Source organism: Suricata suricatta, chromosome 5 (genome assembly GCF_006229205.1).
Source record: "Suricata suricatta isolate VVHF042 chromosome 5, meerkat_22Aug2017_6uvM2_HiC, whole genome shotgun sequence".
Classification (NCBI taxonomy): Eukaryota; Metazoa; Chordata; class Mammalia; order Carnivora; family Herpestidae; genus Suricata; species Suricata suricatta.
Window position 1 is genome coordinate 118,688,824 of NC_043704.1, and position 23,572 is coordinate 118,712,395.

A 23,572-nucleotide genomic window follows, 5' to 3' on the forward strand; every position below is an offset into this window, starting at 1 on the left:
CTATCCTGAATGTTTAATACTAATTGATTAATGCTAGCTAATTCAGCTGACTGAGCCCTTATGTCTTTAGTGCTATGATTCGTTCCTTTGGTAATGCACAGTCTAATATCATTTTTACCCCTAAGGATTTAGAGCAATATAGTACAAAATTATTGGTCTATATGATCTTCTGTGAATTCAGATGACAAAGTTTATAGTAGGGAGTGGTTTGGGGAGCCTTTGAAATGCCATTAGGGTTGAAGATTAAAAGATGGAGTAGATTATCTTCTTACCTTTTCCCAAAGGCAAAGTTACCATTACTCTTTATAAATTGTAATAGTGATCCATACTATCAGAACTGAGCATTTCTCCCTACAACATTATTTTAAGAAACCTAAATTGCTTGTAAATTGGTCAAGTCTTGGAAGGAAATAGGATAGTATACCGTAAGGATCATAAAGATATTCTTATTTTTTCATTCATTAATTTCACTCTGGGAGCCAAAAAGTACAGGTATTTATTGAAACATTTTCCAAGTACAAAACTAAACAAAGCTGAAAAGAAATGCCCAATATTTGAGTTATAGACCATTGTGGAACCATTAATATAATAATTGTTAATACTTTGTAGACTATTTTGTAATGTTATATTAGTCTTACAGAATTAATATTAAGTTGAAAGGCATAACACAAGTAAGGTGTAGGCATCTCTGAGGGGGAGGGGCCTGAGCTTATTTACTTTTACATCTCTAGTACCTATGATGATTGACATGTAGTAGGTATTCTTTAGATACATGTTGAATGGAATAAATGAAAGGCCAACCATTTGTGTTTGGAATTGTGTATTTAATGAGTAAGATCTTAATGGAAATAGACCAAAATCAAAATAGATTTGTTGCTATTTGAGGATGGTGGGGCGTTAAAATGATTTTAGAACTTCTGCATTTAGAACATGAGTATATTTTAACACAGACTCATGAGAAATTATCTTCTGTAAGTATATATTGGCTTATACTTTAATTAGCTGTAGTGTGAACTCACTAGAGACCTTGCCTATTTTTTTTATAGCCTTATCTGTAGTGCCTGAATCATAGTAGATACTCAGTACATATCTGTTGAATGAATAAATGGTAAATTCTGAATTCAAATATGTCATATATGAACTCCAAATTTGGTATTTTAAAATATTTTTGCACACAACTTATGCAAATGTGTTATTACTTGGACAAATGTACTTTTTAGTAATTATAGTGTTTCTTTTTCAGAGAACATTACAAGTTCTGCTCCCTGACCTTGCTGCCAAAGCAAGCCCTGCAGCCTCTGCTCTCATTCGAACTTTAGGAAAACAGTTAAATGTCAATCGTAGAGAAATTTTAATAAATAACTTCAAATATATTTTTTCTCATTTGGTTTGTTCCTGTTCCAAGGATGAATTAGAACGTGCCCTTCATTATCTGAAGGTAATTGAATATTTGTATGTATTTTACTCTTTTGTTTAAATTAACATTATGGGAAATCTGTTCTAACATTCTTGTAGGAAGGAGGGTGGATAATTTATAGCTTATTCTAGAGTAATATAATTTCAAATGGTATCATGTAAATAAACTTTGTTTTGGGCTTACAATAGCATAAGTAGAATTATTCTTTTGTTATTTTCTTGAGTAATTTCACCATAATGGTATGTGATAATCATCCATTCATGAATCAGATTCTCAACTCATTTCATTTTAGGATTAAAAAAATTTTTTTTAATGTTTATTTATAATTGAGGGAGAGAGAGAGATAGAGTGCGAGTAGGGAAAGGACAGAGAGAGAGGGTTAAGTTTATTATTTTTTTTGCAATCTCTCTACCTAGCGTGGGGCTTGAACTCACAACACCAAGATCAAGAGTCACATGCTCTTCTGACTGAGCCAGCCAGGTACCCCTCATTTTAGAATTTTTTAACTAATTGGAGCTATAAGTTGACTAATAATGATATGCAAGGAATTATATTTATAGGAAGAAGCAGTCTCAATGTAGCATAATGTTAGTGTATTGTTTAGTTATTTAGTGCTCTGATTACAATTTGGCTCAGTAATTTGCCGGTTTTTTAAAATTTAAAGTTACAGCCTAAATTTCTATTTTGGTGTCACACTAGCAATTATATCTTTCAAAAAATATGAGACTATGTGTTTCATGATATGGCAGCAGATTTCTTTCTGCATGAGAATTATTGAGTACTGAGTATGTTTATTCATTTAGAGGAAGAAAATCTGTATTGTAGAGATAGAATGATAATAATAGAGTATTTTCCTTTAGAGATAGAATGATAATAATATTTTCCCGCATGTCAGAACTTACTAAACAATTTATATGGATCATTTCAGTCCTCATAGTTACCTAATGAGATAAAGATGCTATTATTTTTCCATTTTATAGATTAGAAAACTAAGGCAGTGAGAGATCAGATTTGGTAACTTGTCCAGGTCACAACACAACTAATCAGTGACAAAACTGGAATTCAAGGGGCACTTGGGTGGCTCATTCAGTTAAGAGTCCAACTCTTGGTTTCGGCTCAGGGCATGATCAAGCCCTGCACTAGGCTCTGTATTGACAGTGCAGAGCCTGTTTGGGATTCTCTGTCTCCCTCTCTTACTGCCTCTCCCCTGCTCACACGCTGTCTCTTTCTCTTTCTCTCAAAATTAGGAAATAATAAAATAGATAAACCTGGAATTTAAATTCAAGCAGTCTGACCAGAAAGACTGTTCTAAGCCACCATATTATATTTTCTTCCAGGGATTATGTGTCTATGAATGAGTTGATGATATTTTAAGAAAACTGACTTTTTAAATTTTTACTTGAAAATAAAGTCTTATTACTATTCTCATTACCTGTACCCCATAGGAGACATACCTGGAGAAATCAAGATTAGAATCCCTTTCTTTTTCCTCTCTCTCTCTCTTTTTTTTTTTTTAGTTTAAGTTTATTTGTTTTTGAGAAAGAGAGCAAATGTGTGTGAGTATGAGCATGAGTGGGGGAAGTGGGGAGAGAGAGAGAATTCCAAGCAGGCTTCTCACTGTCAGCATGTAGCCCGATGTGGGTCTTGAACTCATGAACCATGAGATCATGGCCTGACTTGAAATCAAGAGTTGGACGCTTAATGACTGAGCCACCCAGGCACCCCTAGAATCCTTTCCAATACCTTTTAAAAATACCGTCAATAGGGGTGCCTGGGTGGCTCAGTTGGTTAAGCATCTGACTTCAGCTTGGGTTACGATCTCACAGTTCATGAGTTCGAGCCTCACATTAGGCTCTGTGCTTTCAGTTCAGAGCCCGTGTGGGGTCCTTTGGCTCTCTCTCTTCTCCTCCCCCATGCACACTCTCACTCTCTCAAAAATGAACAGACATTAAAAAAAAATTTTTTTTAATACCATCAGTAAATCTTATCACATGATCTAGAGCTTCTGATTTACTAATAGCGTGTTAAAATTAATATACTTATTTCCAAAAGTCTTTTTTTTTTTTTAATGTGTCTTTGGATTAGAATGAAACAGAAATTGAGCTGGGAAGCCTACTGAGACAAGATTTCCAAGGATTGCATAATGAATTATTGCTACGTATTGGAGAACACTATCAACAAGTTTTCAATGGTTTGTCAATACTCGCATCGTTTGCGTCTAGTGATGATCCATATCAGGGCCCCAGAGAGATCACATCTCCTGAATTAATGGTAAGGAATATGTTATATGGATTTTTTGCCTTTTTGTAGCTTAATTGTGAGACTGGTGAAATAGATATTTTATGCATTTTCCAGATGCTAGAGATTTGTTTAAATTTCAGGCTGAGATTTTTATTTTAGACATGTTGAAGATTTAAATTATGGTCAGAGCACGGTATTCACATATATTAGTGTTGAAAAATATGTGTTTTCAAATGATTATAGGTTTTATTTTTTCACAGGGTAAAAATGTTCAAATTAATTTTTCTTTACTACTTTTAAACTATAGATTGGAATACATTTGTGCTGTGTCCCCCTTCAGTTACCCCCAATTACCTTTTTGGCACAAGATACTAACCTTGTCAGTTCTAACTATATTTAAAATCCATTGTTACATTTAAGGGAAAGAACAGATGTTATTCCCTTTTTACCTTTCCTTCTTTTAAATTTGTATGTGCAGTCACTTTACTTCATGTGAAAAAATATATAGAAATTCTCAGGCTTACCATTTTTTGTTTTGATTGCCCTAATTCCTTTAAGAGACTCAAAGATCTATCAGCAAAATATCTTCAGAGATTTCTGTTTGCTTTATCATTTCCCATTCATTCTTTAGTTTATTTTAATCTGATTTTGCTCTCACTATTCAACTGAAATTCTTATCCATGTCAAAAACAGTCTCCCTGATGTCAAATCCAGTGTTCACTTCTCTTTTCCTATCTTATTCAACCTTTCAGTGGTATTCAGTACAACTGACCATCCCTTCCTATATGGCTTCTGTTATACTATACTTGTTTTATTTTCATTTTTTTCCCACTGTCCCACTGTCTACTTATTCTTAGTCTTCACTGGCTCTTTCTTTCTAGTTTATCTTCTAAATGTTAAGTTGATTTAGGACTATGTAATTGGGTCTTTTTGTCTATGAGAGTCTTCCCTTAAATGAGAGAGAATCTGGTCTCATCTGGTACTTTGCTTAATCGGATTTATACTTTGATGATTTCATAGTTGAAATTCCAATCCAGCCCTCTCCTGAGCTTTGGACTTGTAGGTTCATACAAGTTAGGTCTTGGCAGGAAACATATATGGCACACACAAAAATGTTTAATTGAAAATAGTTCCATGAAGGGGCTATTTTCATTGCCATGGGCAAGGTTAAGAGAACTAGTAGGGAATGTTAAGGAATACAGGGACCAGGAATAGCAAAAAAAAAAAAAATTATGTTCCTCATAGTCCTAGCCAAGGAGAATAGATGTTATTAACAGAACCTGGTTGAAAGCTTAGAGCCATGGTGCAGGGAGAAGATTGTCCTTGTGGAGGGATGTAAACAGTGCCAGAACCATCTCAAAACCCAGAGGGAACAGGAATTATAAATCCCTTGCTCATTCCTCCTAATCCCTGTTCCCCTGTGGTGCTTCCTGATAACTGAATTCATTGGGAAGCCAGATGAAAGGGATCTTGAGTGATAAAATCTGGTTAGCCTCTCAAGTACAGAACAGGGCAGAGAATGGATCCGAAGGTGAGAGAGGATGGCAGACAGCCTCTCCAACTTCCTCTTTGTCATCTCTACTTGCCTATCTTATTAAGTATCTCAAGTCCAAACATAATATGTCTGTTAGAAATCTTTATTTTCCCTCCTCTAACCTATTTCTCTCCTAGTCTTTCATGTCTCAGGAAACAGTATCACTGTCTACTTAATTGCCTGGATCAAAACTTGGGAGGCATTCACAAGCCCTCCAATTTCTTCATTCTTTATAATTGTTAGCAAATCCTAGCAAGTCTACTTCCAAAGTATATTTTTCAATCTCTCCTATCACTTACCATCTTACAAGTGACTCTCATCTTTCTCGGGGACAACTATAAAAACCTCCTAACTGTTCTCTCCTTTCATTCGTCCCTCCTTATGTCTTTACTCAGTTATTTACACAGCATTTAAAATACTCTTTTGTAGGTTATACAAATTCATATCATTCCCCTGCCTAAATTCCTTTTATGATTTCTGTTGCTCTTTAAATAAAATCTATAGTGGTGCCTGGGTGGTTCAGTCAGTTAAGTCTTTGACTTCAGTTCAGGTCATGATCTCACAGTTCATGGGTTCGAACCCTGCATTGGGCTCTGTGCTGGCAGCCAGCTCAGAGCCTGGAGCCTGTCTTCGGATTCTGTATCTCCCTCTCTCTCTGACCCTCCCCTGCTAGCGCTGTCTCTCTCCATCTCCCCAAAATAAATAAAAACCATAAAATAAAATCTCTAAAGCTTTATGTGATTAGCGTACCTTTCCACCCTCCCTTTCTTATTTGTTTTGTTGTGTTTTTTAAAGATATCAAGCCTTTTCTTGTGTCAGAACCTTTGTCTTAGCCCCTTTGTTTGGAATAATCTTCTTCATCCTTTAGATCTCAAAGTTTTCTGATCACCCTACCTAAACTCCCACACCCCAGTTCTTCGCTATTACATGATGAGGGTGATTTTCCTTATAGCACATATCTCAACCTTAATGTATATATGAAATGTTTTCCACTCATATTAGTCTCCCATGTAAACTAGTAGGAGGAAAGTGAGTTTGCTTATCTTGTACACCTATCCCTGGCACCATATTCTAGACATACCTAATAAATATTTAGTGAGTGGCAGATTAACGAATTATGGTCTAAATGCAAGAGCTTTACAATTAGAATGTTGACAGACTGTGAGTGCCATAAATATCTGCTTTTCATTTAAGAAGCAAGGGCTGGATCCATGTGTTTAGTGAATTGTGGCTTATTAAGCCCAAACTGAGTCTTAAACCAAATCAGAAGTTTGCAAATTAAATGTAATTTTAGATTGACAAACAGATGATTTCTCTTTGTTTGGCAAGAGAAAAGTTTGTCCTAATATCTAATCTGGAGAGAGATGTTGAACACCTGACTTTCTCCTATGTGCTAGTACACATCCTCCCCTTTCTCCCCTTGGCAGTATATGTAATCTGTAGATACCTAAATCAGGTGCCTCAATATCAAGCAATGCAGCTTAATTGTAGAAGTGGAAAATACTTCGCTGCTTCTCCCTTGCTTTTTCTTGCCCCCTTCCTTGCCCATTTATAAAGATTTTTAATATTCTTTGCAGAGTACTCTTATTCCTAGTTTGTAATAATATTAACAAATGTAATGCTATGCTATATATTTTTTTCCCCAAAAGGCTTTATTACCTAAAGAGAATAGGGGTTCCGTACTTCTTGGGTGCTACTTTCCTCATGAGTGCCAGTATGTTGCTCAGTTCCTCTCTCTTCCTCTTGGTACAGATGTGTGTGTGTCCCTACCCTTTTCTTGGTGAACTTGAAATCGCATTTGGCCTTGGAGACCTTGAGCAGCTCCATTGCACAGGGTGAAGACACACCCCTCTCACTCAGATCATATGCCACATAAACGTGGTGTGGTTGATGAGGCGCCTGTGGCAGCTGCTATACCTCAGCTTGTTCATGCTCTTAGTCATCTCGTGGCCCTTGTTCAGGCTCATGGCCGTAGGGTAGAGCAGAGCCATGGCTGCTGCTCCTCAGTGGCTCTTGCTGCAGAAGCAACACTTTACTATATTCTTAGTGCATAATGCATGTTATCTAATTAATCTCTACAACAACTCCATGCAATAGGTATTCTCATTTTACAGACTCAAAGGAGTTAGGTAACTTACCCAGTGTCACACACTATGTAGGACAAAACTGGGATTCAAACCCAGGTGTGGCCGACTTAACACCCATATCCTTTCCTCTAGGACCCTCTTTCAAGAAAAAATTAATCTTTTCCCTTCTGGAGATCCAAAGTGCTGTGGTCAGTGATACCTAGCCTGTAACTGTTGATGGCCATGGCCTTGTACCCTTTTACTGGTGTTACCTCAGATGATACTGACCTCTGTGTCAGACCATTGTTCTTGCAGGTTATTTTTTCCTTATTCAAGTACTTTTTTTTTTCTCTCTCATAGCTCTAGTTCTAGATTAGGACACGTTGTCTTTTTCCATTCTTATAATGATTAAAAATCCTCTCTATTCTGGGTCCTTGTGTGAGTCCCATCCTGAGGATCCCACCCCAGCACACTCTATAATTCAGAACTCATAGTTTTTTATTGTAGAGTACTGTTTAATCATATTTTGTCATGGTGATTATAAATCAGTTTCACTAATTTTTAAAATATTTGAGGTAAAAATATGTATTTTAGAGAAAACTCACCAACTGCTTACTTCCAGTATTCTAACATAGGTAATATAGAAATGATGTTAGTTGAATAAATTGTTGTTGATTTATGAAATTTGACCTGTATAGAACATAAAATCTGTTTTATGTGTATTTTTTTTTAGGCTGATTATTTGCAACCTAAGTTGTTGGGCATTTTGGCCTTTTTTAACATGCAGTTACTGAGCTCCAGTGTTGGCATTGAAGATAAGAAAATGGTAGGTAGTGATAGTTAAGTTGCTAAGTTCCAGAATTCATATAGAATATATAGGAGATATGATATGATACTATTTGGCTAGTAGCAAAAAATATTGAAAGATAAGAAATAGTCAAACATGATATTCTGGAGATTGTTAGGAGAGGAGCCAAAATGGCAGAACAGCATGGAAGTTTTTTATGTCTCTTGTCCCTGAAATGCAGCCAGATTAACATTAAACCATCTTGCACACCTAAAAGACTGATTTGAGGATTAACACAATAATCTGTACAACCTGAACCACAGAACTCAGCAAAAAGAGAAAAAAAATCTATTTTGATTTTCCATTTTATTAAAAAGATTTTTCTTTTTTCTACTATATCTATATTTTTCTTTATAAATTTTTTAAATTCTGTTTTATTTTCATCATTTCATTTTATTCTATTTTATTATGTTCATTTTTTTCCAATTTTCAAGTGTTTTTCTTTTCTTTATTCCTTTTTTCTTTTTTCTTTTTTCTTTTCTTATCTTTCCCTTTTTTCTCATCTATCAAGCTTCTTTCAACAACCAGACCAAAACACACCTAGGATCTAGCATCCTTTATTTGATTTCTTTGGGTTGTTTTTAATTTTTTAATACTTTATTAATTCTTTTTCTTCCTCCAAAATGACAAAATGAAGGAATTCACCCCAAACATGATATTCTGAATACTTATATCCCTTTATAAGATTTTTAGGGACTCTAAAATTAGAGGAGTTATATCGCTTATAGTTCTTTTGTTTATAAAGGTTCAAAAACCCAAATTGGCTTAAAAGAATTTATTGGCTCTGTGACTAAAAATATAAGTAAGAATAATATAGCTTTGGGCATAACTTAATTTTGGACACAATATTCTCAGAATTCATCTCTTAGCTCAAGTTCCCCTGGATTGGCTCTAATACATAAGTGCCAGGTGATGACCCCAATGGCATCAGGCTGTGTCACCCCGTCTAGCTCAGTGGGAAAAAAAAGAGACCAACAGTCTCTGATAGTTCAAACAAAAGTTGCATAGTTGAGTTCATTGGTCCAAATTAGTGTGTTATGAGTCATGGCCTTGTGTTTTTGAAAACTGAAAATTATTAAGTTACATAAAGTCAAGTAACTTCAGTATTTGTCCGTGTATGTTTATTTTTTATTATTTTGTTGTTGTTGTTGTTGTTTATGTTTAAATGTGTTTGGCATAGGGTGGTGGCTCAGTAAGTTGAACATCCGACTCTTGATTTCATCTTGGATCATGATCTCACAGTCTTGAGATCAAGCCCCAGGTTGGGTTCTATGCTGGGTGTGGAGCCTGCTTGGAATTCTCTCTCTCCCTCTCCTTCTGCCCCTCCCCCACATACATGCTTGCTCTCTCTCAGAAAAAATAAATGCATTTGACACAATGAAGTTTCAGTATGGCTGCTGTAACAATGGTCACTACTGGAAATTTTTGTTCATAGATTGAGATACAATTTTAGTACTGATTAAATTGCCCTTTTTATTGCTTTCCATCTCTGCAGTCAGTAAAATTACAATAAAAAAATATGAGTGGAGGCTTTTATTTCAGTCTATACTCCTCTTCTCTTAATAACCTTAAGGAACCAAGAAAGACATGATACAATATTAAACTAATTCAGCAGCCAAACTGTACTCTGTTGGTGTCAACTGGTAAATTTAATTCCCCAGGTAACTCCATTTCCATCTTCATGGAATCTTTTTTAAGTTTTCTTATTTATTTTAAGAGAAGCATGTGAGTGTTGGGGAAGATGAGAGAGAGAGAGAGAGAGAGAGAGAGAGAGAATCTCAACTAAGTTCTGTGCTGTCAGATGTGGGCCTAATCTCACGACCTTGGGATCATGATCTGAGCCAAAATCAAGAGTCCAACAACGCTCAACCACTGAGCCACCCAGGAAAAACTTATCTTTTGGCACATAGTTTAGGTTTACTAGAGAGTTTCTTTACCCTTTCATTAGAACCTGAAGCTGTTGATACAAGTCCCAAGTCTGTGTTCCAAAGATAGTAAAATGTTTACATTATTTTGGGGACATGTCCTCAGTTATTTATTTATTTTACTAAATTCAGAGTATGTTGAAAGTAGTACCATTAGGACAAAAATGCATATGCTGCATAGGAATTTGGGATGAATAAGAATAAAATTAAATAGTAGATATTAATGTTCTTAATAAATTTGAAAATTACTGCTCTAAGGGACCACTGGTACAAATATAACAAATTACCTTCACAAGAGAAAAAAAAAACCCCACCAGAACTCAGCTTGTAGTTTTCAAATTCATCACTTACATAAGAATTTGGACAAAATGAACTGGCCAACATTTAGACATTGTGTTGCCAGAAATAGATACTGCTTTGAGATGTGGGTGGATGCACTTGTCCTTAGGGCTCAACTCTCCTATGGACTTGTTTATAGGCTTTATTTTAAATCTCTTCTTACTTCATAGGCTTTGAACAGTTTGATGTCTTTGATGAAGTTGATGGGACCAAAACATGTCAGTTCTGTGAGAGTAAAGATGATGACCACTCTAAGAACTGGCCTGAGATTCAAGGATGATTTTCCTGAATTGTGTTGCAGGTAAATGATTGCCTGAGTTCATTAGAATATTTGCCTTTCCCAATAGACCTAACTTGAATTCTTAGGGATTCAGCTGTAAATAATAAATATGGAAAGGATATTTGTATTGAAAAGGAGTATGTTTACTTCTTTAAAGAATACTAGTATGAAATCTTTTAACATACTGGGAAATAGAACAGTATAATGAACCCCTCCATACCTATTTCTCAACCTCAGCAATTATCAACATAGCTAATCTTACTTAATCTGACCACCTCTACCTGTTGTTAGCTGAAATGTTTTAAAGAAAACCCCACTATCAAATCATACTACATATAAATACTTCAGATGTTTCTAATGGGTAAGACATTAAAAAAATACAACCATCATGAATTATTATACTTAGCAGAATTAATAGGAATCCCTTAATATCATCTAAAACTCAGTCAATATTCAGATTTCTCCAGATGTCTTAAAGATTGTTTTCCCAAAGGTATTGGTTTGTTTGAATCAGAACCCAAATAAGGTACACGTGTCACACATGGGGTTGTTTGCCCCTTAAATATCTTTTAAAAATAGATTCACTCCTTAAGACCCTTTCCCACACTTTTTTTAGGCCATTGAGATTTTGGCATGTGGGATTCCTAATTTAATTTAACATAATATCATTTCAGTGTTACTACAACAGACTACTGAAGGCAGTTTAAGTATTTTGAAGGTCCTTTTTTGCTTTGTTTATTTACTTACGATGTGTTTTTGGTTTTTTTCAACGGTCCTTTTGTCCTTAAGACTGTACCTATTGGAGATAGAGAGTCTGCATGATATGTTTCAAAGTCATGTGAAGCAGTTCTCTTCTATGTACATTTGCCACCCACTTGATATTAAGTTAGGTTCAGTTGTTTCAGTTTGTTTTAATTTTTTAGAAGTTGCTCTTTTCCCACTTTAAATTCATGTTAAAACAAAAACATTGTCTGAAATTCAAATATGTGAATCTAGCTTTAATTTCTGACCATGGTAATTATCTATTTTTCTTAAGGTTTGTATAATTCTCCCCTTTTTAAAAGTATAAACAAATGCACACACACTCACTTACTTTCCTATGAACCCTGCCCCAAAAAGGAGCATATTAAAAGCCTATTTTTACCTTGCTTTTTTTGACTTAATACATTAGAGAAGTCTCTTTGTTTGCATATATAGTACTGATCTTTATTTCATTTTTACAGCTGCCTTGTAATCATATTATTTGTATGTATCATTTTTTGCCTAGCAAATAACTCATTGAACGGACTTTGCCAATAGTAAAAATAATGTGACTTTTAACTTTTATTTATTTTTTTCACACAGAGCTTGGGATTGCTTTGTTCGTTGCCTGGATCATGCTTATCTTGGTTCCCTTCTTAGTCATGTGATAGTAGCTTTGTTGCCTCTCATACATATCCAGCCTAAAGAAACTGCAGCTATATTTCATTACCTCATAATTGAAAACAGGTATTTATTGTAACAGAAATTAATAGTAAAGATTGCAACTTTTTATTACTGTATATTTATGTCTCAAGATATTAGGATTAGTACAGGTCATGTGGAACTGTTCACATTCTTTTTAACTGAGAGTTCATCAAACAAAAATAATTGGCATGCTTTAAAAAAATTGACATGCTTTAAGCCATGCATATTGGACTGATACTATTTCAGTTGTGATGTTTATCCATTATAATATTTAAAATATTAGTAGATCAGCAACTCAAAATTATTTTCATCAGTTTTGAAAGAAGTAAGGCTAAATCTACCTTTCTTCTCATGCTTAAAAGGCAGATAGTTGAACATAAAAAAGGTTAAGAGGAATGTTCACCTACTTTCTATAACTTGCCTTTCTTGAAACTCTTATTACTTCATTAGTCTTTTAATCAGCCTCCCTTCCTTTAGGCTTTTATCACATTTCTTCATATTGTTCCTATTTAAAAGCATCTTTTATCAATATTATTCCAGCATATGGAGACATACTGTGATTCTCCCAATTACTAATGGATGAATTTCAAATTGATCATCTTGATGTTCAAGGCTTTCCAAAATCTAGTCACCTCTTATTTCTTAAAATCTTTTCTCAATATTTTCCAAAACAGACTATGCTGTAGCTTACCTGGACTACTACTGAATATACATTACTGCCTTCCATTTTTTATTTCACAATGAGCTGCTTTTTAGCCTAGAATTTGTTTCTATGCATTTGAAGTTGTTTCTGTGTTTGCACTTACTGTTACATACTGTAGTTCCTTTGTTTCTGAAAAGTTAGGGATTAAGTACTACTTATTTACCTGCTTACATACACATCCTACTGTTATCCCCACTAATCATTTCCAATAACTGTCTAAGCAGGAAAAAGTACAGAAGAAAAGACTAATGTAGTGATTTTTTTTATTAAAATGCTTTTTATATTTTGAATATGATAGAACAACATAAACGCTGATGTAGATCACTTTTCAAATACTTTTTGGATTATCATGTAGATAGTGTATCTGTGCTTTTTATTATGGAGTAATTATTTCTCTACCTTTTCATATAAAAAAACTCTCCTTCATTTAGTGCTAGTTAGAAAACCTGAAGCTCCCTGAATAAAGAAATTCTTTCAGCTTCCTTTATTATTATACCATATCAGTAGTGTCTAGCATAGAGTGGCATATGGTAGTTATTTAGTACATATTTGTGGCATGAGTGAATGAAGACTAGAATTTAGGAATCTATTATTGGGACTCAGAAAAATTAGAGTGTTATATTGGATACAAACTAAAAATTGCAGACTCATTAATATTTATGTGTTTTTCTCAAATTCTTTATGAGAATTTGTGTTTTAAGGGTGGGTTTGGCTAAATATTGCTGCACTGTGAACCACTCTAAAATCTGTTGTCTTAAAATGGCAAGCATTTTTACTTACTCATCATTTTGCAATCTGCACTGGGTTCAGCTGGTTGGTCTTGCCAGTGGTCACTGGTGTGGCTGCAGTCAGCCAGCAGGTAGACTTGGCTGGGATTCTGTCTCTTTCCATGTAGTCTTGGAGCCTCTCTTTTTTCATGTAGCCTGTCCATGTTGGTGGCCAGACATCTTATATGGTGACGAGGACTCTGATGAATACCAAACCAGAAGTTGCAAAACCTTTTTAACACACAGGCCTTAAGTTGGCACAGCATTTCTTTTGCCATATTTTGTTTGTTATAGCAAATCACACACCTAGCCTAAATCGTATCCATGTGTATACGAAGAAGTAGAGTTTATTTTGGGCCACCAATGTAACCTACTACAACAGAGTGATTTTCTTAGATTTGATTATTTGCCACTATTAACTACTGAACATGGTTAGGAAGAATATTTTGCACATCATTAATCCACTAGCACTTTTTAAAAAAAGATTGTATTATTTTATTTTTAAGTAATCTCTACATACACACCCTTACTGGGGCTTGAACTTACGATCCCAAGATCCAGAGTCACATACCTTACTGACTGAGCCAGCCAGGCACCCCCCACTAGTACTTTTAAGTGACCTAAATAGGCTTTAGTTTTAATCTCTGCTTATTTTTTTTTTTAGTACTCATACTCTTTGCATATAATTTTTTTATTTTCCAATTAACTATTAGGGATGCTGTGCAAGATTTTCTTCATGAAATATATTTTTTACCTGATCATCCAGAATTAAAAAAGATAAAAGCAGTTCTACAGGAATACAGAAAGGTATTTAATTTTTAATTTATGTCTTAGGGAATCATTGATATAAAATTGTTCCCAATTCCAATACATTGAACAGAGATTCTGTAAAATCACATCGAGGGATAATAGAGTCATATTCCAATGGCTATTTTTTATGATTAGATATTCCTATGACAAGCTATGATTTTTTTTAGAAAGGAATTTCAGTATTTAGGTCAAAGGATTACATAGAACAGAAAGCAAATAACACAGTATTTGTGCCCTTACTTTCCAGATTAATATGTCCCTACTTACAGTCCCCTAAAGAAGAAGCTGCCATAGCTTCATGCCCTGAAAAGCTGTGGGAGGATTCTAGTTACATTGTGCTACAAACTATGATATAAAATTGTCAAATCTTACTGATTCCTGAGCTTTAGAAGGGGAATAATCTGTAGCTCTATTATCTTAATGTCCAATGAAGTCTCTGAAACTATGAAAATATTAATGGTGATTCCAGAGAATTTTAGGGCAGGGAGTAGGATACCTGCTCTTGGGTCAGGATAGCAGAGATATTTTCTACAGACTTCCAGACTGGTTATGAGGTCTTTATTTCCTCTTGTACTGGGTAATTCATCTTAGTCGTAAGAAAGTAAGTAATCAAAGTAAAGGGTGAATTATTCATATAATCTATAGATTTGGTTCAAGGCTATTATGTAGTCCTACGTTAAGGGAAACTTGTATTTCTTACCACGGATTTATTTTAGATTCGTAGATTATTATTTGGTTGGGATAAAATTTTTCTCCAGGTCTAAAGATTTTGGAATGAAATCCCTTTCCCCAAGAATTATTAAAAATGATATATGCTATATGAAGGATGAGATGGAAATTATTTTTTAAAGCTGGTTTTAACTGGGGCATAGTTTACCACATAAATGGCAACTATAGGGAATCCAGCCCTTCTGAAATGGTTTTTGAAGTCATTAACTAATAAGGTTTATATCTCTGTGCTCTTTATATAGGAGACCTCTGAGAGTACTGATCTTCAGACAACTCTTCAACTATCCATGAAAGCAGTTCAACATGAAAATGTAGATGTTCGTATTCATGCTCTTACGAGCTTGAAGGAAACTTTGTATAAAAATCAGGTATACTAAGATAATTAAGCTATAAAAAAGTAAGGTAGGAAGCTCAAAGAAAAGATGACAGATTGGCATATTTGCTTGAGATTCAATAGGTTCAATGAAAGAAGTAATTTTTATTTTACTGAGATTATCAGATTTTAGAGTTGCTTATCCATTAGATGTCCTTTGAGGTTGAATACTGGGGATTTGCAGAGTTTTTCTTGTTTTGAAGGGTCATAATTTGACAGTTTTTTTGCTTACTGCATCTTCCTGAGTAAGTGTGTGTGTGTGTGTGTGTGTGTGTGTGTACAACAGCAGCAGTTCATGTGTCTTCTCATATGATTTCCTGTAGATATTTGTCATATAAAATCTCAATAATTTTGCCATTTTACATTTTGACTGCACTAATTCTTAGTTTTAATGAAACTAATTTTTCAGTTTACTTTTTTATGATGCTAGTGAACTTTTTCTTTTCTTGGGCAACATACCGTAGATTAGCTCTAGTCTTGATGACAGTGAGAACTGGTATTTAAAATACTAGGTCACTATAAGGCTATAAAATAGACAAAAATTAACTGAGTTATTCATTTGTACATATCAAGAGCTTATATGATAAGGCTTGAAAGCCTAACACTTTCATGAGTTAGGGGATTTACAAAAGCAGGTTATGTTTGTTTTCATGATAGGAGGAAGCATTTACTTAGGACAAATGATATACATGATCATGGGGTGCCTGGGTGGTTCAGTTAGTAGAGCATCCAACTTTGGCTCAGGTCATGATCCCATGGTTTGTGAGTTTGAGCCCTGTGTCAGGATCTGCGCTGACAGCCTAGAGCCTGGAGCCTGCTTCAGATTCTGTGTCTCCCTCTCTCTTTGCCCCTCCCCCAATCATGCTCTGCTTCTCTCTCTCTCTCTCTCTCTCTTTCAAAAATAAACATCCAAAAAAAGTTAAAAAAATATATATGATGGTAGCAAACACATGCTTCTGGGTCAGTGAACTTGTATAACCAATGTGGGTAGCAGCTAATGTGGAGATGGTCCTACCATAGATGGGGGCCTTGAATCTCCTTGAATATAGGTTTTATACTCTCCTAGTTGTGAATCTACATTTCCAATGTTACAGCCTCATTCTCTGCCCCGCACTTACTTCATCAGAAATACTCTGTGCTTGCCCCTTGCCTCAAACCTCTACCTGAGTTTCAGGTAACTTAAAGGGCTTCTAGCTTTTTATTTTAATATAGAGATTTATGAATAACAAAGGATCTGTCCTCTTGGCCTAGAGGTTTCCTAGTTTAGGTTATTTCTAAGCAGATGACATGGTCCTGGTCAAATATAAGGAAACTTTGTATTGATCATCACCTCTTAGATGTAAATGGCTAAATCTGAGAACTTAAGGAAATTGCTTATATTCTTAGGGAAGAGCCACAGCTGCCCAGCTTTGGCCACCTGTGTCACAAAAGAAAAATCACATTTGGTAATACCCTCATAAGCCTTCCTTCAGCGTAAAGCCCCAGTGCTAATAGATTAGCTAGGCAAGTAAGAAGGTAAGTGTACTTGCAAGAGCCTCGAAGGTCACATGAAGTAGTCTGAATAAGATGTAATGTCCATAGATTGTTATTAGGTATTTTTAAGTACAGGTTAATTTAGTTCAGAATCAGTATATAGCTGGATAAATTTACTTTAGGTTAGTAAGAAGAAAACTAAAGATAATGGCTTGGAGGAATCAGGGAAAGTAAGAAAATAAGGGAAGGAATCCAGAGACACATGTCTTTGTAGCCGTATCCCCACTGGCCTAAAATACCTACCGAAAAAGAGAGAAGGAAATGGGTTTTTTTTCTTTCCAACTATGACAAGAAGTTAATACCATCAGTGTTGAAAGCAATTCACATAATTCTAGAATAGCGCTGAGCGAAAGAATTTTCTATGAGGATGGAAATGTTCTGTATCTGCACTGTCCAGTTGTGCACTGGCTGTCCTGAGCACTTAAAATATATGATAAGGAACAAGATATTTGATTTTATTTCATTTTTCTTAATTTAAATTTAAATAGCCTCATGTGGATGGTGGCTATCATATTGGACATTGCAGCTCTAGAAGATGGCTGAACCTGTAGCAATACCAAAACAAGAAACTGATGTAAGAAAACAGGGCTCGAAGTCAAAGAGTCTTTGTAGTAGATGTTGTGAGAGTCCAAAAGAGAACAAATGCAAAAGATATTCTTTTAAGAGTTTAGTTCTTAACCAGAGGGAGAAGAAAAGATACTTCAGGAGTATGTTGAAAGGAAGTGTTTTAAATAAACAGCACTAAAATTGTGGTATAACTGGCTAAACAATTGGGTATAATGTAATGACAAAGGAAAGATGGTGTGACAGTTAATAAGACGGCTGCTGTAGCCTTACATACTTGACTGTTTTGATGGACTGACCCTGCAAAAGCTTTGTTCTAAATTCATTCATTTATTTATTTGTTTATTTATTTATTTTAATGTTTGTTTATTTTTGAGTGAGAGAGAGAGAGAGAGAGAGAGTACGAGGGGAGGGGCAGAGAGAGAAGGAGACACAGAATCCAAAGCAGGCCCCAGGCTCTTAGCCATCAGCACAGAGCCTGATGTGGGGCTTGAACCCATGAACCAGGATCACAACCTGAGCTGAAGTCAGATGCTTAACCAACTGAACCACCCAGGCACCCTGCAAAAGCCTGTTCTAATGTGTAGCTCCCAGAGGGTCATTGACATTAAAAAAAATAATAATAACAGTTTATCCTCCTTACTTGTAAGGAGGAATCTATTTTTGAGGGATATATAGGATACCTAAGGTCTGTGAATTGCAGGACATTTTTTCTTTTATGTTAGAAAAATCAGGCTGTAGATAAAACTGAGCAGCCATCTAAGGTCTTTCTGAACACTGATGCTGCTCAGGTTGAAGTGATTTTCTATGGTTAAATCCCACAAGGACATCTGTCGGACAGATGATATGCTACTTATTATACTTGAAAATTTGTAGAGAATTATCAATAAAATTAACTCAGATGAAAAAACTAATTCAGTAAGGTAGGAGGATATAAAATCAACATATATCATAAAAAATAATTTTTATATAATCAATAACCAGGTGGAAGATTTGTTGGAAGACTCAATTCACAACAGTAACAGAAAAAGATAATATGCTTAGTAATAAGCATAACAACAAATGTATAAACCAATAAAAAAAAACCCTGAAACATTCCTTTTTTTAAAATGTTTTTATTTATTTTTGAGACAGAGAGAGAGACCGCACAAGCAGGGGAGGGTCAGAGAGAGAGGGAGACACAGAATCTGAAGACAGGCTCCAGGCTCTGAGCTAGCTGTCAGCACAGAGCCTGATGTGGGGCCCGAATCCACAAACCGCGAGATCATGACTTGAGCTGAAGTCAGACGCTTAACCGACTGAGTCACCCAGGTGCTCCAAAACATTCCTCAAGACAAAAATGTAGTAGGCTTAACCAAATGGAAATGATCCCTTATTTATCGGTTAGGTTGACTCAATATTACAAAGATTTCAGTTCTCTCTGGATTAATTTACAAATTTAATGCTATCCCAAAGGAAGGCCAACAAGTTGCTTGTTTTTGTTAACTAGAAAAGTTCTTACTAGGATACCTGGGTGACTCAGTTCATTGAGTCTACTTTGGCTTAGGTCATGATCTCATGGTTTGTAAGTTCAAGCCCCATGTTGGGCTCTGTGCTGACAACTCAAGAGTGTGGAGCCTACATCAGTTTCTGTGTCTCCCTTTCTCTTCTGCCCCTCCCCTGATCATGCTCTCTATCTCTCAAAAATAAATAAACACTGAAAAAAATTTAGAGGGGTATCTGGGTGGCTCAGTCAGTTGGGTGTCCGACTTCAGCTCAAGTCATGATCTCGCAGTTTGTGAGTCTGAACCCCGCATCAGGCTCTGCTGACAGCTCAGAACCTGGAGCCTGCTTCTGATTCTGTGTCTCCCTCTGTCTCTGCTCCTCCCCTGCTCACACTCTGTCTCTTAAAAATAAATAAACATTTTTTTTAATTTTAGAAAAATAAGTCATACCAGTGTTCATATGGGAAAATAAACATAGAAATAGCTAAGAAAACTCTGGGGGGGAAGAAAGTAACTGAGGGTTTAGTATCCCTACCAGACATTACCATACTCTACAGCCTCGATAGTTAATATAATATGATTCTCTACATGAATAAACACACCAGGGGGAAAGAATAGGAAGTTCAAATATAGACCTTTATGTATGTGGACATTTAGGATATAATAAAAATATTTCAAATAATTGGAGCAAACAGTTTTCTTTTAACAACTGATTAGGCATTTGGAAAATGATAAAATTGGGTATGTTAAAAAGAGTTTTCAGATAGAGGCATTGAACACACACTCATTTTTAAAACTCTTTTGGAATTCAGTATTTTTGCTGAATAATAAAAATCAATTTATCTAACCTAAAAGTGAAGTGAAAACATTTTTAAGTACATAGGATCTAAGTGTATATTTAAATTTTCATTTAGTGTTTCATAACATGTATTGCCTTGACCTGCATTTATCTCTGCCATATAAAGTAACCGTGTATTTTCTAGTTTTAGCAAGTGAGTAAATGTTCATAATTTCATATATTATTTCTGCTGTTTTTTATTATTCTCTCATTGTTAAGGTATTTATGCCTGAATTAACCTGTAATGTTAAGTATCGACTATTGAAGACTGTGGAAGAGATAAAATGTCTTTTTATTTTTCTTTTGAAATGATTAATCTTTTGAAATGATTAATTTGGACCATAGTTTTAACATGGAGTTTGAGATGTTCATGTATGCTTTACTTTTGCTAGAAAAAAGATAGTATAAATGAAGTAGTTCTAAAGATTAACATAAATACAGGATGTAAATTTTCACTGGCTTGAAATTGGTCTCTTCTCACTTAATAGTTTTTCAGCATCCTCAGGAGATTGATGAAAAAAAGATTACTTGAACCAACATATTGTTTTATCATGACCACAAAACCCTTTCCCCATTTTTTCTCCTTCTCTATTAGTTTTCTTATATATTTTTCAGTCTTCTTGTTTTAACTAATAACTGTTCCTTATTGACTTGAGTATCTGTCCACTGTCCTTGAAAAATTATTCTGAGTTCTTTTTCATCTTCTTCATTGCTTCCTTTCCTTCTAAATATATTATTATACATATCATATGATATTTTAATTATTTACATATCTATTTTCCCCTTAGACTGTGAACTCATTGGGATAAGTCTGTGTTATTTATTTTTGTATACTAATATAATAATAGTAACTGTTTAATGGATTAAGGATTAAAAATTTCTAAAACACTTAATGATTCTAATCCTACAGAACATGTTGTGAACTATATTATGCGAACTCATCAAAAACTAGCTGAAAATAGTACAGATTTTAATTTTGTCAGTGTTTATGTCAGTATTCATTAATATTTTTAAGCTTTCTAGTTAAGAAAATATACTAGTTTGTGAAAGTTATATAAAAATTTTCTTTCTACTTTTAGGAAAAACTGATAAAATATGCAACAGATAGTGAAACAGTGGAACCTGTTATCTCACAGTTGGTGACAGTACTTTTGAAAGGTTGCCAAGATGCAAACTCTCAAGCCCGGTTGCTCTGTGGGGAATGTTTAGGGGAATTGGGGGCAGTAGATCCAGGTCGACTAGATTTCTCAACAACTGAAAGCCAAGGAAAAGATTTTACATTTGTGGTAAGTGATGGTAATTTGAAATGACAAGAAGAGTTCTCTGTCCTATTCAAGTTTTTATATTTCATTTACAAAGAAATATCCTTATCCTTAGTGGCAATATGATCTAAACTACACAATTTAGGTAACTTCCAAATTTATTCCTCAATACTATTGCAGAGATCTAGAGCCAAAAACCATAATAAAGTTGGAGCCCAGACTATTGTGCTGTGTTCTTTTAAAAAAAGCTTCCCAACCTAGGGGCACCTGGTTGGTTGAACTGCCCGACGCTTGATTTCAGCTCAGGTCATGATCCCGGGGTCATGGCATCAAGCCCCACATTGGGCTCCATGCTGACTATGGAGCCTACTTGGGATCTCTTTCTCTGTCTCTCTCTTTCTTCCTCCGTCTCTCCTCTGCCTCTCTACCTTGCTTGCACGTGTACTCACTCTCTCTTTCTTTCAAAAATAAATAAATAAAAATTAAAAAGCTTCCCAACTAATGATGATAGTCAAAACCTAATAATTATTTAAATATTACAGTTTCAACACTATTGCTAAGTGTTTTCATGAGAAACTAATTTCCCAAGGTGTCCTAATAGTGTATAAAAAAGTTGCCATGGTCAAATGAGTTTGGGAAACCCTCTAAAACAAAATCAAACAGAACATCTCCTGTATCACTCAGTGTGCACACTGTCAATCTCCAAGAGGAGGGTATGTTAAAATTATTTCTTCGGCTGTCTCAAATGACCAGGCTTCTGCAGAATGCAATTGAAGAAATGCTATATATACAATTTTCTGGGGTCTTTTTTTTTCTCATTTGAGAGAGAGCACGCGCAGCTGGGGAGAGGGGCATTGAGAGAGAGAGAGAGAGAGCGAGAGCGAGCACACAAGCTGGGGAGAGGGACAGAGGAGAGAACCTTAAGCACAGGCTTCACGCTTGTGTGGGGCCCGCTGTGGGCCTCAATCTCATAACCCTGGGATCATGACCTGAGCCAAAACCAAGAATCAGGCAATCAACCAACTGAACCACTCAGGTGCCCCTACAGTTTTCTTTTTAAAGATTAAAATAGAACACTTGATCTCAGGGTCGTTAATTCAAGCCCCACATATTAGCTATTACTTAAAATCTTTAACAACAACAAAACCAAAAATGAAAATTGGAGCTTTGCAAAAGTTGAATGATTCTAATGCCCTTTATAAATATCCTAAAAAGCTTTAGGTTGGGCTTCTTGGCTACAGATTATGTTTTAGCCTTGGTACTGCACTTAGTTTGAACCTTAATGTCCATTTCTTTTCTAAATTAAATTCACTTAGGTAACTAAGTTAATTCAGCTATGTAAGGCACGGTACATTTATAAAACAATTAATATAACTTATCTTTGATTTTTTTCTTGTTTTTTCTTGAGACTGGAGTGGAAGATTCAAGCTTTGCCTATGGATTATTGATGGAGCTTACAAGAGCTTACCTTGCATATGCAGATAACAGTCGAGCTCAAGATTCAGCTGCTTATGCCATTCAGGTAAGAATGTGTGAAGTCAGTACTAGTTTTACACTACTGAATTCTGATAAGTTGTAAATGTATAGTTCTGAATCTTATTTTTGTAAATTGTTATTTTCATTATCAAAGTTCAGAATTATTGTAATATAAGTTAATGATAAAATTTCACAGTACAGAAATGTACCCTCTTAACAGATTATTATAGGTACTTTGGAAATTTTTCTGTATGTTTACTTAACAAATTTATATATCTTCTCCACCAAACAAAGAGGTCATATTACTTATGATATTCTGTAACTCAATTTTCTTTTGTGTTCAACAGTCTGTTTTGGGTAATTTTCTCTGATTAATTCTTTTCAATGACAAAATTAAATATGGATGTACCATAATTTTTTAAAGAAATTTATGTAACACATTTAGGATGTGTTCAGTGTTTTGCTTTTATGAGAAGTGCTTCAGAGAACATATATTTCTGAGCACTTGAGTAAATATGTCAATAATATAAACATCTAGAAGTTAAAATATATCTCAGAGCAAGCACAGAATTTACATTTGATAAATTTTATCAAAAAAGTTTCACCAGTTTATAAATTCCTTGACAAAACTGCCTTTTATCAATATTTTACATCATTGTCAATGTGACAGATGAAAAATAGTACCATTTTTATTTTAATAGTATTTAATTACGATAGAAGTACATCATCCTTTATTTATTTCATTTTTGGTGAATTTTTTCTAGATGATGTTTGCCCATTTTTCTCTTGGTGTAGAGCTATTTTTTTCATTGCCATTTAAGACTTACTTGTGTATAATAGAAGATAACCCTTTGTCAGTCACACACCTCATAAATATTTTTCCAGTTTGATGTTCTTTGCCCTATTTCATCATAGTTTTTCAATCCAAAATTTCTTTG

At 34.9% G+C, this 23,572-nt stretch overlaps 1 protein-coding gene and 1 pseudogene across 7 annotated transcripts in view; one reads left to right on the forward strand and one right to left on the reverse strand.

The window, feature by feature from the left end:
• ATR (ATR serine/threonine kinase) overlaps window positions 1-23,572 on the forward strand; it is a 105,834-nt gene that overhangs the window by 27,971 nt on the left and 54,291 nt on the right. For 5 of the 7 annotated variants that reach the window (XR_003908835.1, XM_029940120.1, XM_029940114.1 and 2 more), the window contains exons 15-23: window positions 1,244-1,438; window positions 3,503-3,688; window positions 7,992-8,084; window positions 10,540-10,670; window positions 11,994-12,137; window positions 14,279-14,372; window positions 15,347-15,472; window positions 20,976-21,182; window positions 22,567-22,680. Coding sequence is in view for 6 of the 7 variants with exons in the window: in XM_029940120.1 (XP_029795980.1) it covers window positions 1,244-1,438; window positions 3,503-3,688; window positions 7,992-8,084; window positions 10,540-10,670; window positions 11,994-12,137; window positions 14,279-14,372; window positions 15,347-15,472; window positions 20,976-21,182; window positions 22,567-22,680 (1,290 nt within the window). In the remaining variant the exon portion in view is untranslated. The remainder of the gene's footprint in view (window positions 1-1,243; window positions 1,439-3,502; window positions 3,689-7,991; window positions 8,085-10,539; window positions 10,671-11,993; window positions 12,138-14,278; window positions 14,373-15,346; window positions 15,473-20,975; window positions 21,183-22,566; window positions 22,681-23,572) is intronic. The other 2 variants (XM_029940118.1, XM_029940117.1) reach the window with 2 other exon arrangements.
• Window positions 6,848-7,183, reverse strand: LOC115292500 (annotated as a pseudogene).